General features: G+C 36.6%; 1 protein-coding gene across 8 annotated transcripts in view; it reads left to right on the forward strand.

Moving 5' to 3' along the window:
• Positions 1 to 19109, forward strand: part of FOXN2 (forkhead box N2) — a 96070-nt gene that overhangs the window by 41259 nt on the left and 35702 nt on the right. For 5 of the 8 annotated variants that reach the window (XM_053588541.1, XM_053588546.1, XM_053588548.1 and 2 more), the window contains exon 2: positions 16746 to 17298. In XM_053588541.1, the coding sequence (XP_053444516.1) occupies positions 16762 to 17298 (537 nt within the window). In that variant the 5' untranslated portion in view covers positions 16746 to 16761. Of the gene's footprint in view, positions 1 to 4406; positions 4708 to 16745; positions 17299 to 19109 lie in introns of all 8 variants that reach the window. The other 3 variants (XM_053588543.1, XM_053588545.1, XM_053588544.1) reach the window with 1 other exon arrangement.

A 19109-nucleotide genomic window follows, 5' to 3' on the forward strand; every position in this document is an offset into this window, starting at 1 on the left:
TGCCCTCAATAGTATAATTTTAAAAGCACTTTTAAAAAGTATTGAACACATTAATTAAACTGAGTTAACTGCAATTATTCCTTATTTGGTATGGATTTATGTAACTTAATTATACACTAAAAAACCTTAATGATCATGAGAAATGTAGGACTGAGCCTGTTTTTCTTGGCCATTAAATTTTATATTTATGAATCCATATTTTGAATGTGCTATAGATACTATGCAATTCAATAAGTAATGTCTTGAAAGTAGAGAGAGAATTCTTGTTTTGAGTATTTTAACATGGTAAGAATTCTGAAACAGGATATTAGATTCTAAATGAGTTGGATACAAATGAATATAATTATTATATATATGTAGATATTTATATTCCTGTCCTATTTTGATGATACCATTATATTTTGTTAAAGTGTCTTTGTTGCTGAGAATGGCAATAATAGTGAAAACTCAACAATTTTTTATTTCAGAGGTAGTATGGGGATTTTTTTTTTTTTTTTTTGAGACAGCGTCTCACTTTGTCGCTTTCTGTAGAGTATGCAGTCACAGCTCACAGCAACCTGAAACTCTTGGGCTTAAGTGATTTTTCTTGCCTCAGTCTCCAAAGTAGCTGGGACTACAGGGGCCTGCCATAACACCTGTCTATTTTTAGAGGCAAGGTCTTGCTCTGGCTAAGGCTGGTCTTGAACTCATGAGCTGAGGCTAACCACCCTTCTTGGCCTCCCAAGTGCTAGGATTCCAGGTGTGAGCCACTGCACCTTGCCAGTTAGGGGATTTTTTAAAAAATAAATTCTTGTATGTATATGTGGGAATGTTGGCATCAGGTAGAGCTAATAAAGGAATTGAGACCTTTTGGGGGACATTAATAAAAAGCACTGAAAGTTTTCATGTTTTAAGTTCTTTTAGATTATTTGACTACAAAGATTTGAAGAAGAGTTCTTTCATATAGCGTGATTGGCAAAATATCAACAAAGGGCACAGAAACGGAATAAGGAAGTGAAAGTCTCATCATAAAGAAAATGATGAAATAGCTATTGCTGCACTCTTCTGAGAATCCTAATTTCAGTGGTTGCCTCGCCAGTGAGTGTCACTGGGTGTGAGGGAGATCCATCCTTAGTGCTAGAAATTTTAAAAAAATTTAAAACCCAAAACATAAAGGATTGTTACTGATTTTTGCACCCTTATTTTTGTATTTGAAGGCCATCACACTTAGTCATCTACTACTTTAGGAAGAAAGCTAGTAACTTTAAAAATTAGTAACAGTAGTAACCATCATTAGCATCTCTGCAGCTAGTATGCATTTTGTACTTTCTCTTTATGTCTTATTAATTAATTTATTTATTTTTGTGACAGAGTCTTACTCTGTCACTCTCGGTATAGTGCCGTGTTATCACAGCTCACAGCAACCTCCAACTCTTGTGCTTAAATGATTCTCTTGCCCCAACCTCCCGAGTAGCTGGGAGTACAGGCACCCACCCACAATGACTGGCTATTTTTGTTGCAGTTTGGTCAGGGGCCAGGTTCGAACCTGCTATCCTTGGTAGATGGGGCAGGTGCCCGACTCACTGAGTTAAAAAAAATTTAAAAAATTTTTTTGAAACAGACTCTTCATTATGTTGCCCTCGGTAGAGTGCTGTGGCATCATAGCTCACAGCAACGTCAAACTCTTGAGCTTACACGATTCTCTTGCCTCAGCCTCCCAAGTAGCTAGGACTACAGGCGGCCGTCACAACACCCAGCTATTTTTGTTGTTGTTGTTGCTGTCATTGTTGTTTTGCAGGCCCTGGCCGGGTTCAAACCCACCCGCCCCAGTGCATGTGGCCTGTGCCCTAACCACTGAGCTACGGGCATCAAACCTATATGTCTCTTCTAAGTGCTTTATTTTTATTTTCATTTAGTTTGTACTAAGAATCCTATGAAAGTGGGTACCATTATAATTTTAAGTTGGTAGGTCTCAACAGCCTAGTGAGTGACAAAACTGGGGTGTGAACCCAAGCAATATCTCTTCACAGCTCATGCTCATAACCACCTGCTTCATTATCTCCAGAAGTGATTATTATGATTAATGATTTAGATTTTACTTATATGAATTTGTAAAATATCTAAATTGCTCATCCTTCACATTTTTTACTTCAAATTACTTTTTCAAGTTTTTGCTCAATATATCTTATGTGTCTTAATTCCTTTCCTTTCCTAAGGAAGAAGCCTTTTTTATAGTTGTATGCTATTTACCATAAAATGTAACAACTATGACAACAACCACGAGTGTAGTAGAAGCAAGAGATTTCTTCTTGAAGATTTTTTCTTTTTTTTTTTTTTTTTCTGTTGTATAGGCTAGAGTGTCATGGTGTCAGCCTAGCTCACAGCAACCTCAAACTCCTCAAACTCTTGGGTTAAAACAATCCTCCTGCCTCAGCCTCCCAAGTAGCTGAGACTACCAGTGCCTGCCACCACACTTGGCTGATTTTTCTATGATTATTATTATTATTTTTTTTTTTTTTTAGTAGAGACAGGGTCTTGTTCTTGTTCAGGCTGATTTCAAGCTCCTGAGCTCAAGCGATCCTCCTGCCTTGGCCTCCCATAGTGCTGAGATTACAGGCATGAGCCACCATGCCCAGCCTTGAAACTTTTTTTTTTAAGAGACAGAGTCTCACTATGACGCCCTAGGTAGAGTGTTGTGGCATCACAGCTCCTGGGCTTAGGCAATTCTCTTGCCTCAGCCTCCAGAGTAGCTGGGACTACAGATACCTGCCACAATGGCCAGCTATTTTTTTGTTGCAGTTTGGCTGGGGCTGGGTTTGAACCTGCCACCCTCGGTATATGGGGCTGGTGCCCTACTCACTGAGCCACAGGTGCTGCTCACCGTGAAGATTCTTACAAAAGAACCAGGGAAGGTTCTGAATAGTGTGTCTCTTATATTTATCTTTCTCTACCTTTTACCCACATTGCTAAATGTAGAGATACTATGATCATAGTCCCATATAGTGTCATTAATAATTTAGCTTTAGAATGTTTACAATTTCTATTACATTTTGGTACTTCTGTCATTTCAGTAATTTGTAATTTTTTTAAATCAGATTACTCAGTCTATGTCCTCAACTATTAAACTGCAGATAAAAAGAAACTCCTAAGTTTTGGGGCAAAACAATCACAAAGTTTATGCATTGAATTCCTGTTCCTTAAGGTGAATTCTTTATGCTTATTCAGCTCTTACTCAGATATGTGATGTTACATGAAATTCTAATGACATTTATATGGCTTTTCATTCTATAGCAGATACTCTATAATTCCATTTCCACCATTTACAAATTCAAAATACTCTAGAAACCAAGTTTTCTCAACCCCTTTCATGGCCAAACATTATCTAAGCTGATGTCAGGCTATTGATGGTTCTATATTTATCTGTCCCGCTTAGTATGAATATACATTTTGCCACAGAAATATTAACTTTTTTATTGTGGGGTGTTGCTTCAGACTTCACTGAGATATGACATGTACATTTTATTACCTTTCTAAAATTCAAAATACTCTGAATTTTTAAATATATCTGACCCTAAGGATTTTAGATAAAGAGATCACAGACATGTATAATTAAATATATTGACTACAGTCTAAATGAGGACTAAAGATATAGAATTAAGGGATTAATCCAGTAAGTCAAACATAGCAGTGAGAGTCCTTTTAGTGTAGAGGAATATTTTGCAAATAATGTATGGATCTCCTTTAAAGAAAAAAATTACAGATCTCTTTTGAGAATTGCCAACTTTAGTTCTTAAAGTAGGGTTGTTTTTTTTTTTTAAGCATGTCTTTCACTTTTTTTGGAAAATGGTAAAATATACATTTTTTATAGTTACGGAAATGAAAATTTGGGCCAGGCCTTGTGACTCACACCTCTAATCCTAACACATAGGAGTCAGAGGAGTCTGAGCTCAGGAATTCAAGACCAGCCTGTTCAAGAGTAAGACCCACCCAGTCTCTACTAAAAAAAAAAAAAAAAGAAAAAACTAGCTGGGTGTAGTGACACACACGTGTAGTCCCAGCTTCTTGGGAGGCTGAGGCAAGAGGATTGTTCAAGCCTAAGAGTTTGAGGTTGCTGTGAGCTAGGATGCCACAGCACTCTACCCAGGGTCACAGAGTGAAACTGTTTCAAAAAACAAACAAAAAAAAATTGGAACACTTGGCCTACAGGATGTATTCATGGGACACACTGATAAAGCGGTAAATAATCCCCTGTACTTTAGGAGTCCCTGTAGACATTATGCTTTTGCAAGACTTATTTATAATGGCAAACTCCAATCATAGCTAACAGGTTAAAATATGTTTAAAATTGTGTGTTTAAAGAGGATTTTTTTTTTTAAAGGATGTGAAGAGGGTTGTCTTTCTTTTTATTTCTTTTTTTTTTTTTGTAGAGACAGAGTCTCACTTGACCGCCCTCGGTAGAGTGCCATGACGTCACAGGACTCACAGCAACCTCCAGCTCTTGGGCTTCCGCGATTCTCCTGCCTCAGCCTCCCGAGCAGCTGGGACTACAGACGCCCACCACAACGCCCAGCTATTTTTTTGTTGCAGTTTGGCCGGGGCTGGGTTTGAACCCACTACCCTCGGTATATGGGGCTGGCGCCCTACTCACTGAGCCACAGGCGCCACCCGAGGGTTGTCTTTCAAAAAAATTTGCACAGAGTTTTTGATATTTACCTTCTACCTCCAGGGGTATGTCCTCTACTTAGTTTTATTTGGGAATCATTATCATAATGAACAACTCTTACTGATTGAATTTCTTAATTGTGCTGACGCCCCCCGCCAAAAAAAAAAGCACTTTAAGTGATGTACTAAAATAGAACTATAATGTATCTTAGTGGCATTACCATTGTCAGAAACTAAACATTTGTTTTTAGTGGTGTGGTGAATAAATAGGCACTTAGACCAGGCTTTCTGCCTGGCAAGAACCTAAAATCTGACATACATCAGTGCTCTGGCACAAAAGTATAGAATACTTAGGCCAAACATTAATTGTAAACTCATTGAGACTTGAGTTCTAAAGCTGGCTATTGCCTCGAGGATATTTACCAAATCAGATGAGCTTCTATTTTTATAGCCCTATGGGGCTCAGGAATTGGGAAGCAAAGCCCAGACCCAGTCAAGGTAGTCTCTAGTATTTAGTTGGAAATAATCTTCCCTATTAACTTGGATCCCCATAGATAGGGCTGTACCTTCTCAGTATAAGAGTGATGTAGAAATTCTTCCACTTCATGTACCCAGAGACTGGAGTGAATTTTTTTTTTTTTTTTTTTTTTAGAATTTGCTGCAAAATAAAATCTCACTGAAAAGTTACTACTACAAACCAGCCCTCTTACTGGTTTACAGCATAAATTCACACTGAACCTCAAGCTTAAGAATTTTAAATGATCCTGGGCTGTCATTACTTCCAAGGGCCTGAGAAAACCCAACACAGCCATTATTTTATCATAGAATTCTCATTGGCAAGGTTGTAATGAAAATGAATGGCTTATAATAAAAATTATGCGTGAAGGCTGGGTTAACCAGTTTGATGAAAACATTTCAAATTGTATAGAAAACCAGCACATTGTACCCCATGATTGCATTAATGTACACAGCTATGATTTAATAAGAAAAAAAGAAAGACATAAAAAAGAAATTACAGACCAAGGAAAACAAGCCATAATATAAAAAAAAATCAGTGGAATCAGACCTGCAAATAGTTTGTTTTGTAATTATCAGATATAAAATGTAAATGTGAATATATTTAATATGTTCAATAAGAGACTTGAAAAAGAGCAAATGTTTTGAAGAGGAATCAGAAGTTCTGGAAATAGTAATTGAAATTAAAATTCAGTGGATAGGTATAAAAGCAAATAGACTATTGAAGAAAAATTAACACAATGAAAGGTAAATCTGAAGAAATCCAAAATGTAACATAGGTAAGAAAGTGGGAAATATGAAAGGAAGAAATTTAAGAGAAGACCAATTACTTTCAAAGGAATATCAGGTGTCAATAACAATAATGGAAATAGAAGACCATGTAATGAAATACAAGACAGAACAGTAGTCAATGTAGAATTATATAGCTAGCAAAAATCTCTCAATAACGATGGCAAAACAAAGACATGATCGGGGGCAGCCCCTGTGGCTCAGTAAGTAGGGCGCCAGCCCCATATACCGAGGGTGGTGCGTTCAAACCCAACCCCAGCCAAACTGCAACAAAAAAATAGCTGGGCCTTGTGGCCAGCTCCTATAGTCCCAGCTACTCAGGAGACTGAGGCAAGAGAATCACCTAAGCCCAAGAGCTGGAGGTTGCTGTGAGCTGTGATGCCACAGCACTCTACCGAGGGTGACATACTGAGACTCTGTCTCTAAAAAGAAAAAAAAAAAAAAAAGACATGATCAGGGTTCGGCCCCTGTGGTTCAGGCAGCTAAGGCGTCAGCCACATACACCTGAGCTGGAGGGTTCGAATCCAGCCCGGGCCCACCAAACAACTATGATGGCTGCAACCAAAAAATAGCTGGGTGTTATGGCTGACACCTGTAGTCCCAGCTACTTGGGAGGCGAAGGTAGGAGAATCGCTTGAGCCCAGGACTTGGAGGTTGCTATGAGCCATGATTGCACGGTACAACGCAGGGCAACAGCTTGAGGCTCTTTCTCAAAAAAAAAAAAAAGGATATGATTAGGCCTGGTATGGTGGTTCACACCTGTAATCCTAGAACTCTGGGAGGCCAAGGCAGGTGGATTGCTTGAGCTCTGGAGTTCCAGACCAGCCTAAGCAAGAGGAAGATCCATCTCTACTAAAAATAGAAAGCTAGCTGGGCTTGTAGTCCCAGCTACTCAGGAGCCTGAGGCAAGAGGATTGCTTAAGCCCAAGAGTTTGAGATTTCTGTGAGCTGTGATGATGCCACGGTACTCTACCCAGGGTGACAAAGTGAGACTCTGTCTCAAAAAAAAAACAAAAACCATGATCAAACAAAATCTGAAAGTCACCAGCAGACTGCTTTTTAAGTAGGAAAATAAATAGTGATAGGTAGAAACTCTGAGATTCAAGAAGAAATGATCAAAGAGAATGGCAAGTGTGTGGATAAATTAATTAAAAATAGACTATATAAACAATAATAGCATCTTATAAGATTGAAAAAAGAAAAAACTAAACTAACATACCAGTTAATATTTTATATACTAAGCAGAGGTAATTGGAGCTAGCCTAGCTAGCATTCAAAAGATCTTTTTTATTTAGAAGAATAAAGATAACTTTGGATTTTAATGAGTATCTATCAGAAATTTCAGTGATAGAAATACAAGTATAGAAATACTTGTATATATTTAATGAGTATGTATCAGAAATTTCAGTGATAGAAATACAAGTATAACTTGATGAAAAATGGAATGAGAAAAAAAAAACCCAAAGAAGGTAAGAAAAGAGAAAAGTTACATGGGTGGAGTGGGACATCATATAAGGTAGTGGAAATAAATCTGAATATACACATGCCTTATTTTTATTTTATTTTTTTTTAAGACAGAGTCTTACTTTGTCACCCTCTGTAGAGTTTGTGGCATCATAGTCCACAGAAACCTCCAACTCTTGGGCTCAAGTGATCTTTTGCCTCAGCCTCCCAAGTAGCTGGGGCTATAGGCACCTGCCACAATGCGTGGCTATTTTTAGAGACGGGGTCTTGCTCTTGCTCAGGCTGGTCTCACAAATGTGAGTTATTTTTTAAAATATTCAGTTATTGGTGTTTAGGACAGAGACTGCAAGGAAACAAGGGAAAAAAATGTTCAAAGTGAAATAATGGAAAAGATGCATCTGGCATATACTAATGAGAAGAAAGCTAGCATACCATTTGAAATAAACTTTAAGACAAAGTTATTAGAGATAAAAAGAGGGTGGTGCCTGTGGCTCAAAGGGGTAGGGCACTGGCCCCATATGCCAGAGGTGGAGGGTTCAAACCCAGCCCCTGCCAAAAACCGCAAAAAAAAAAAAAAAAAACCTGAAGCGATAAAAAGAATTGATACATATAAACAGCATAATTAACAAGCAGGACCCAATGAACATATTTTATCCAATCACCATGAACTGAATTATTATGAAAGTCAATCACATAGTGGATCATGAAACAAATTTCAACAAATTTTAAAGAAGTGATGTCCTATACACCATTACAGCCAATTCCGTTAAGTTAGAAATCAGTAACATAAGTTTCTTAAGAAAAAATCTGCACAGATAGCCGGGCGTTGTGGCAGGTGCCTGCAGTCCCAGCTGCTCGGGAGGCTGAGGCAGGAGAATCGTGGAAGCCCAAGAGATGGAGGTTGCTGTGAGTCCTGTGACGTCATAGCACTCTACCGAGGGCAGTAAAGTGAGACTCTGTCTCTACAAAAAAAAAAAAAAAAAAAAACCAGAAAAGAAAAAAATCCACACAGAAATTAAGAAATATTTTTCTAGATAACTCATGAATGAAAGAAGGAATGCTGATAGAGGTTGACCTATTTGTTTGGGAGGAGATGTTAGGTCATCTTCCAAGTTTGCTTGAAACAAATACAAAACTGAGAAATGGCCTTGCATTCTTGGCATATCTGGTGATGATGTCAGGGACACTAAAGACTAATGGTGAATTGCTTCTCCCAACAAGAAGGATATAATTTTTAATAAATGGTATTGGAATAATTGTACATTTATATATAAAAAATGAAGTTGGATAGAACATACATACATCTGTTTTTAGTGAATTGAAGACTTAACTGAACATCAACAACTGTAAAACAGCAGACCATAAAGGAAGGATTAATAATCTTTACTATATGAAGGTTAAATACATCATTAAGAGACAACTAATAAAGAGACTGAAAAGACATTCATCTACTGGGGAAAGATATGTGCATCACATATAAAGATTAGTATATCCAAACATTACAAGTCGTTAAGAAAAACTGTAGAAAAACAGACGCAAGACTTCAATAGACAATTTATAGAAGAGGAAACCTAAATAGCATATTGTGTGTATACACACATGAATGGAAAAACATTTGGCCCCATTACTAATCTGGAAAATGCAAATTAAAACTATAAGGAGATATAATTTCATAGTCATCAGATTGTAAAAAATTAATTTTGATGAGTATAGGGAGCCACTGAAATATACTGTATATACATTCTTTTTTAGTGTAAATTGATTCAGCCATTTTGGAAAACAGTTGTCATCAGTTAAAGTTGAAGAGAAGAAGATTCTGTGGGGCAGCACCTGTGGCCCAAGGAGTAGGGTGCCAGCCCCATATACCAGAGGTGGTGGGTTCAAACCTGGCCCTGGCCAAAAACTGCAAAAAAAAAAAGAATATTTTGTGGCCCAATAATTCTACTTGATGTATATTCTGCTCTTAGATGTATACCTGAGAAAACTTCCATTGCTGTTGCAGGTGTTTTGAACAAAAATCTTTGTAACAGTATTACAAATTATGTAATAATTACCAACAATTAAATTTTCCTTAAGAATATGTAATAAATTATTGAATATTCAGAAAGTGGAATACTAGTTTTTGTAAAATGAATTACTGCTACAATCATGTTAATGAATTTTGGGAGAAAACAAGTTCCAGAAAGGATTCCATATAATTAAAACTTTTATATGCTATTTACATGGAAGGCCAAATAACATGTCAAAAAATCTGTGTGGTTAAACCAAAATTTTGTCTTTAATAGGTTTCTTAGTTATAAAATCAATATATAACCACCTACGCACTCATACGAATGGCAAAACATAACTATAGTCCAGAAAGTAGAAGGGAAGAGGAGAGAGGGGGGAGGAGAGAGGGGATATGAGAGGAAGGAGGGTATTTGGGGGGACCTCACCTAATGTGCATGATGCAATGGTACATTTCAAAACTATTAAGAAATGAGTATAATTGTGATGGATGTGTTACTTAGTTCAATGTAAACATTTCACATTGTATATTGAAGCAGTACCCTGAACCCCATAAATGCATCAATGTAGAAAGTTATGATTTAATAAAAAATAATTTTAAAAAATAGGTTCCTTAGTTATTTTGGACAAAAAGGCTATCATTGTAATTTAATCCCATTCTCTGCAAAAGGCAGCATGTTAAGTTTTGGATAATACTAAAAATTCTGTGGCTTAGTTTCCGTTCTCTTTTTCAGTCTCTGTAAAGCGTTCCTCTCATACCAGTATTTATACCAACTTGGGCAAATATGTTCTCCTCTGACATTTTGGGAAATGATCAGAGAATTTTAGGGTGTACTTTTCTTTTTTGAGACAGAGTCTCACTTTGTCACCCTCAGTAGAGTGCTATGGCGTCATGGCTCACAGCAACCTTAGACTCTTAGTTCAAGTGATTCTCTTGCCTCAGCCTCCCAAGTAGCTGAGACTACAGGCTCCCGCCACAATGCCTAACTTTTTTTTTTTTTTTTTTTTTTAAGTTTTGGCCGGGGCCAGGCTCGAACCCACCACCCCTGATATCTGAGGCCGGCGCCCTACTCCTTGAGCCACAGGCGCCGCCCATGCCTGTCTTTTTTTTTTTTAAGAGATGGGGGTCTCGCTTTTGCTCAGGCTGGTTTTGAACCTGTGAGCTCACACACTCCATCTGCCTTGGCCTCCCAGAGTGCTGGGATTACAGGCATCAGCCACTGTGCCCGGCCCAGTACTTTTATTTTTCTTGTCTTAGAATAGAGTATTGCTATAATGTTGAATATACAGAGTACCTATCTTTGTTAGACACCTTTGTTATATGAGATGCTTGAACTGCATAACTGAAAAAAAAAAATGGTACATTTAAATCCCAAGCAAGCCCCTCTCCTCAAGATAACTGCTATGACAGTGAAGCTCTAGAGAGGGGTTCCAGAGTGATTGTCCTGTGTTTGAGTTCTCCCTGTGAGAATAAATTTTTTTTCTTCATAAAATATAGAAGATTCTGAATCTTAACATAAAGGTGTACTTTGCTAAATTGTCTAGTGCATTCATCTACTTTTTAGGGTAGTAATTGTCTTGGCCTTAGAGATCGCTTTGTTAGTAGTTATTAATTGCTTGGGTTAAACTAGTTATATTCCTAAAAAATTACAGTATATTTTTCAAATCCCACATCATATTCTCTTGGCCTTATATGCTTATTTCAAGTGATAATTATGCATAATAATTGTATGTAATTTGTTGAAATATTGTTCTTAAAAGTTCAATAAAAAGAAATGTTACAGTATTAGCCCAGGTTCTTTTATGCATTTTGTTTTATGAAGCAAATTGACCATATATATTATTAATGCTCTGCTAATGAAAGATTTTAGTTTGTTTTAAGGCAGTTTCCCATAGAACTAGAATTTTTCAAATAAAGAAAACTGAAAGCTTTCTTATTTTGTTGTGAATATACAAATCCTTCTATAGTAATATTACATATACTGAAAACACTAAAATCGTGCATAGTTGATGAGTGAGCTCACCCAAAACAAACAGCTTTGTAACCAGAATACTAAGAAAAATAAATCTTAATGAGAATACTAAAATATTTAGAAACATCTTAAATTTATCAAATACTGCCGTCAATTTGGGGTTAAAAAAAAAATGAAGGATATCAAAGAAGAGTTGAAGCTACAAGATTATGGATTCCAGAATAAAAGATAAAGATTTATAGAGATGAGCTCATTAAGCACTTCCAAGAAAGAACATGTGGCCAAACTGTGCCAAAGAGAAAGAACATGGGTTGAATGAAAATTATGTATAGTACTGTATTCTCAGCAGCTTTCTGCTTTCTACTCTGTTAGCCTATTTTGGGTTCAGCTGTTGTTATTTAATAGTGCAAAAACATAGGCTGGGAAAAATCATGTATAAACCAATGTGATTTTTTACATTATACTAAAATCATTTCTCTATTTACCAGTAAGTTAATTCATGTTAAGGAAAAACTTAGTAACAGAACAGGCTGTACTAAGAATGTATGCTCTCTGTTTTTGACTTGAGCTCTCTGATAAGTCCACGACTGCTTTCTGATTCGAATTTTTTGTGAAATGGAAATAGTATAACTAAAAATAATCTAGCACAGCCTTTTCACCTTTGGGTTTATTGTTTTAATTTTAAACTATAAAAATAAGAAACACATTAAAGAAAAATTGTAAACTAGAACAACAAAGAAAATATTTCTAAGTAATCTGTTCTTTTTTGGTATGTTTTACTTTTTCATTTTCACCAGCTTTTATATGCTTCTTTATTTTTTCAGTCTTCAAGACAGTGATTTTTAATGGCTACTAATTATTAGATTGAATAGATGTTTTAGTTTACCATTTTTCTATGATAGGATGTGATTTGTAACTTGTTTATAGTTTTCCATTATCTTTAATAATTCTTGGATGAACATCTGTGTGTAGGGGAAAGAAGAATGGATTGGGAGGGGGAAGGAAATATCTTTTTCCCTACATAGGATTATTTTACCATAATGACTCATGTAATTATTAGGTCAAAGAGTATGAAAATTTTAAGTTATTTTTGTTATATTTTGCCAGTTAGCTTTCTAGAATGGCCCCAGGTCCTTGGCCAAAATTATATACCCCCCTTTTTTTGAGACACAGACTCATTCTGTCTCCCTAGGTAGAGTGCCATGGCATCATCACAGCTCACAGCAACCTCAAACTCCTGGGCTCAAGCGATCTTCTTGCCTCAGCCTCCCAAATAGCTGGGACAACAGGTGTACCCTCACACTTGGCTAATTTTTCTATTTTTAGTAGAGATGGGTTCTTGCGCTTGGTCAGGCTGGCCCTGAACTCCTGAACTCAAGCAGTCCTCCCACCTCGGCCTCCCAAGATAATGTTTTTATTGCTAATTTGTGCTTACTATATACAAGGTACTGTGCTAACTACATTGTATTTTTTTTTTGAGACAAAGTTTCACTTTGTAACCCTCAGTAGAGTTCTATGGCTCACAGTTCACAGCAACCTCAAATTCTTGGACTTAAGTGATTCTCTTGCCTCAGCCTCCCAAGTAGCTGCGTCTACAGGCGCCTGCCACAACGCCCAGCTATTTTTTGGTTGTAGTTGTCATTGTTGTTTGGCAGGCTCAGCTGGATTCGAACCTGCCAGCTCCAGCGTATGTGGCTGGCGCCCTAGCCGCTGAGCTGCAGGGGCTGAGCCCATAACTATATTGTATTTAGTATCCTATTTTTTGTTTTGATTTTCATATCTTTGGTTATTAGTGAAATTGAATTCCAACCCACTCCCAGGCAAGGTCTTGCTCTGTTGTCAAGACTAGAGTACAATGGTGTCATATAGCTCAATGTAACCTCAAACTCCTGGGCTCAAGCAATCCTTTTAACTCAGCCTCCTAAGTAGTTGGTACTAAAAGTTCATACCACTATGCCTGGCCAATTTTTCTATTTTTTGTAGAGATGGGGTCTCTTTGGCATGTTTGCTACATAATATTGCTTTACATCTTAATGGGATTTTACTCTAAACTTGTAATTCGGGGTATAACATTTGCAACCCATTTAAATTAGTTTTTGATGAGAGAATGTAGTCAGTAGTTATCAAGAGACTGATTTTTGAGTGTTTGTTACATTAGGAATTCATTACTTCTTAGGTTCCTTAAGTTCCTTAAGAGATTAACTACTGGCCCCAAATTTGAATATTGAACTCAGTCTGGTTTGTAATTTTGGCTTTCCTTTTTTTCTTCCTTTTCTTTTTCTTTCTTTCTTTCTTTTTTTTTTTTTTTTAGATAGGATATGAGCAGGCACTTAAATCGTAAGTATTTCAGACCAAAATGAACTTAAAATCCATGCAGTTGCCCACTCTGTTGCCCAGGCTGGAACGCAGTGATGTTATCGTAGCTCACTACAACTTCCAGACTCCTAGGCTCAAGCAGTCCTCTTGCCTCGGCTTCCCAAGTAGCTGGGACTAAAAGCGCATACCACCATGCCTGGCTTTTTATTTTTTGTAAGGGGCTAATTCTAGGGGTTCTGGAATTAGGGAATTCTAATTCCAGGGCTGAAGTGATACTCCCAAGTTCTGCTTCCCAAAGTGCTAGCATTGCAGGCAGGGGATACCATGCTAGGCCCCTACTTTTTTTTAGCTTTAGAACCTTGGACAAGTGGCTTACCTCACTTCTATTGCCTTATTCACAGTAATGAATTCTAGTTTACCATTAAAGATTCATTTCCAGTGTAAAATAACTCTTAAAGGTAGTTAATACAGCGTTTGGTACAGAATAGACACATAAATTGTGTGAATTATAAGTTCATTTCAGTCTGAAATACTTACGATTCGAGTGCCAGCTCATAGCCAATATTTTGGTAAGAGTCATTAGGAATACCAAAGTAAAAGACCTTTACCCCCCATAGAATTCACTATCAGAAAGAAAAGATGTATGTAGACCTAAATAGTAGTTTCAGAGTAAGTAGAGATGATACATTTGAAAGTGTATAACAGAGTCTGTAATGTAAAATCTCAGTAAATGTTATCCACTGCTCTTTGGTAGTGTCTAACTTCTATATGTAATTGAAAATTAATGGAAATTTAAGTGAAAAGGCAAAAGTTAAACATTAGACATTTATCACTCACTTCCTCAATTGGAAAGCACTCCTGTAACTGGTGTTTCTGCTTACTAGACAAGCAACCTTAAACAGATTGTTTAACCTCTCCGAATCATTTTCTTCATTTATAAATTTGAGTCATTGCCTACTTCAAGGGTTTAATTGATGGTTAATTGAGATGTTGTATGTTAAGTGTTTTTAGCACAAATGCTAGCTCCCAAAATATTAGCTAATGCCATTGCTAGTTGGGTGCTCTGATACAGACCAGGTCTAATCATCGCTATCAAAATCCAGATCAACTATTCTCATTTAAAAGTGACCAATTTTCAGAATTCTTGGAGTACCTGCCAGCTGTATCCTAGAATCTAGAGGTATCTCCCCTTATTTCAGTGACACAAACATAAATAGATCAAATAGAATAAAGGAATATTTTCACTGAATACAGAGTGAGGTATCTTTATGAGCCATTGAAAATGAATTAATTAACACATTAATTATCATTTTCCTCTCTGGGGCTCATTCTCCCATGATAAGGCTTTTGAATTGAATATGTTTAACAAGAAAAAAAGTTATTTGCGAAAATAGAAATAAAAAAGGGTAGTTTAGAAACAGCTTTATTTCCCTTTGTTTGAAAATACAGTGACAGTTCAAACTTCACTAAGAGAATGTCAGCCTTGAAATGTCTGTACTTGATAAGATGATATAGAATAAGAGTTGAAAATACTGGGCAGCACCTGTGGCTCAAGGAGTAGGGTGCTGGCCCCATATACCAGAGGTGGCAGGTTCAAACCCGGCCCCAGCCAAAAAAACTGGAAAAAAAAAAAGTTGAAAATACTGATGTTTATAAAAGAAATAATAGTTATAGTAAATTTAGCTGATAATGAATTTAACAAATAAGAAATGTTATCTTGTCAGACTCATGGAAGTAGAGACTTAGAATGGTGGTTACCAGATACTGACAGTCGGGGGGAGGTGGACAGGGAAAGGAGAGAGATGTTAGTCAAAGGCTATAAAATTTCATCCACACAGGGAGAATGAGTTCTAGTGATCTGTTGGATAGCATGGTGATAATAGTTAATAATGTATTATATATTTTAAAATTTCTAAAAAAGTAAATTTTAAATGTTCTCACAAAGTAAAATAAATATGTAAGGTGACAGATATGTTAATTAAACTGATTTAATCCTTTCACAATACACATACTGTGTAATGTATTAAAATATCACTTGTACCCCATATATAATTGTTACGTCTCAAAAATAAAAAAATATATTATTTCTTTTTAATATGATATGCCATACAATTATTAGAAATGGTTTATCACTTATATTAAATATTTCATATGTGAGGAAAGGCTTTATATGGAATATTGCTTAAATATTTCAAATTTGTTTTTAGGATGGAGCCATATGTATGATTATTATAGCAAAATTATAGATTCTTAAGTTGTATAGATTATAAAGTCTTATAATTCAAAGTCTTTTCATTTTATTTTATTTATTTATTTTATTATTATCATTTTTTTTTTTTTTCAGTTTTTGGCCGGGGCTGGGTTTGAACCCGCCACCTCCAACATATGGGGCCAGCGCTCTACTCCTTTGAGCCACAGGGGCTGCCCTATTTATTTTATTTTTGTAGAGACAGAGTCTCACTTTGTCGTCCTCAGTAGAGTGCCATGGCATCACACAGCTCACAGTAATCTCCAATTCCTGGGCTTAGGCGATTCTCTTGCCGCAGCCTCCTGAGTAGCTGGGACTACAGGTACCGGCCACAACACCTGGCTGTATTTTTGTTGCAGTTTGCCTGGGGCCAGGTTTGAACCCATCACCCTCGATATATGAGGCTGGCGCCCTGCCCCCCTGGGCCACAGGTGCCATCCAGTCTTTTCATTTTAAATAATAATAGTCACTGCTTCTTAGGTGATTACCATGGGGCTAGGTATTTACTAATTTAAATTTAAATTATATTATCAATTTTGTTAGTATCACCCATACGTATGGTACTAGAAAGCTGCGTTTTATTTACAGCCATTTCAAATAATAGGAAATAAGTTATGTTCCCAGTATTATGACCAGTAGTATTTTCATTATACATATATTGTACTTAAATATTATGTGGGATAATTGATTGTAAAATTTCTTTCATTTGAGAATTTTTAAATTCATATTTTCTTTTTCCCAGAGTTTAAGAATTTTTAGAATTACATTAATTATTGTTTCCTTTATTGCAGACTTTAAGAAGAGTAAATGGGTCCAGTAATTGGAATGACTCCAGATAAGAGAGCTGAAACCCCAGGAGCCGAAAAGGTTGCAGGATTAAGCCAGATTTACAAAATGGGAAGTCTGCCTGAAGCTGTTGATGCTGCCAGGCCAAAGGCCACTGTAGTGGACAGTGAGTCAGCAGATGATGAACTTACAAACTTGAACTGGCTTCATGAAAGTACTAATCTTCTAACAAACTTCAGCCTTGGAAGTGAGGATCTTCCAAATGTTAGTCCGTTGTATGACATAGAGGGAGATGATGTGCCATCCTTTGGATCATCTTGCTACCAGAACCCAGAAAAAAAATCAGCAACTTCAAAGCCCCCATACTCCTTTAGTCTTCTCATTTACATGGCTATTGAACATTCACCAAATAAATGTTTGCCTGTCAAAGAAATTTACAGCTGGATTCTGAACCGTTTCCCATATTTTGCTACTGCACCAACAGGCTGGAAGAATTCTGTTCGACATAATCTGTCCCTGAATAAATGTTTTCAGAAAGTGGAAAGAAGCCATGGAAAGGTCAGTGTTTATGAACATTGCTATATTTGCTGAGGTGGGGGAACAAACTAATTTGGAGCCTTTAAAATATGGGGAAATGAAGGAAAACAAAAAAAAGTTAGATTACTTAATGTCCTTAAGTCAGTGTATTTTACTAATTTTACTTATATGAGTTCATTTGCTTACATTGATATAAATCTAGCAGAATTATGTTCAGTCTACTCTAGGTATATAGATTAGTCTTTAATGTTCCAATTTTCTATTCCTAGTTTCTGTAGTATTCCTATATTAGTACATAATATTTATTTATTCAGTGTGGTAACCTCTGCCTTATAATCAAAGTGTAAACTATCATTTACGTTAATGTAATTGATGTGATTGGATTTAAATCTGTTATGTTGCTATTTGTTTTCTTTTTTTTTTTTTTTTGAGACAAAGTCTCACTTTGCTGCCCTTGGTAGAGTGCTGTGGTGTCACAGCTCATAATTACCAACCTCACAAACTCTTGGGCTTAAGCTGTTCTCTTGCCTCAGCCTCCCAAGGAGCTGGGACTATAGGCTCTGATCACAACACCTGGCTATTTTTAGAGATGAGGTCTCTGTCTGGCTCAGGCTGCTCGGGGCAATCCATCCACCTCTGCCAACCAGAGTGCTAGGATTACAGGCATGAGCCACCTCGCTCAGCCCTTTCTATTCGTCTATCTGTTCTTTTTCCTGCTTTCCCTGTCTCCTTTTGGGTTGATTAATTTTATCTTTACTATTGGCTTATTATTTATTCATTTATTTTTTGGTGTTTTTTATTGGTTGCTATATGGTTTTTAGTATACATCTTTAATTTATCATAGTCTACCTTCAAATAATATTATAACATTTTATTTGTTAACTGCCTCTTACAGAAATTGTCTAAGATTAGTTTATTTAACATTTGTTGTTCAAGGCTGCTGTAATGGTTTGTTTGTTTTTACTTTTTTTATTGGGGGGTGAGTATAAAATTCTTCTCCCCTCTTCTCCCTTCCTCTGCCCTCCCTCCTTCTCTCCTCTGGAGGCAGAGTCTCACTTTGTTGTCCTCGGGGACTATAGACAACGGGGTCTCACTCTTGCTCAGGCTGGTCTCAAACTCCTCAGCTCAAGCAATCTGCCTGCCTGGGCCTCTCAGATTAAGTGCTGGGATTATAGGTGTAAGCCACCATGCCAGGCCATAATTTTTTCTTTTAAAGATGTTGCTATATTTGTTGTCTTTTGGCTTCCATGGTGTCTGAAGAGAAGTCTATTATCATTCTTTTTTACTGTATATGTAATATTTCTTTTTTTACTGGATGTCCTCTTGATCACTACTTTTCAGAAGTTTGACCATAATGGACCTACATGTGTTTCTTTATTTTTATCCTATTTTGATTTTATGGAGGTTCTTAAATATATGGTTTATTGTCTTCATCAAATTTAGGACATTTTTGTTCATTCTCTCTTTAAAATTTCTTCTGCCTTATTTCTACTTTTAGGACTCCGAGTAAAATTATATTACACCATTTGCTATTGTCTTTTCTCGTGGTTGCTGTGCTTCTCTCTCCAGTCTTTTCTTTCTCTCTTTCTTTTAATTTGGGTAATTTTTATTGATCTTTCTGTAAGGTCACTCTTTCCTCTGTTATGTTCATTCATTCATTTTTGTTTTTGCAGTTTTTGGCCGGGGCTGGGTTTGAACCTGCCACCTCCAGCATATGGGGCCAGCGGCCATTCTTCTGATAAACTTGATGAAGGATTTCTTTTTTTTTTTTTTTGTAGAGACAGAGTTTCACTTTATTGCCCTCGGTAGAGTGCCGTGGCATCACACAGCTC

The sequence above is a fragment of the Nycticebus coucang genome, chromosome 4 (genome assembly GCF_027406575.1).
Source record: "Nycticebus coucang isolate mNycCou1 chromosome 4, mNycCou1.pri, whole genome shotgun sequence".
NCBI classification, from domain to species: domain Eukaryota; kingdom Metazoa; phylum Chordata; class Mammalia; order Primates; family Lorisidae; genus Nycticebus; species Nycticebus coucang.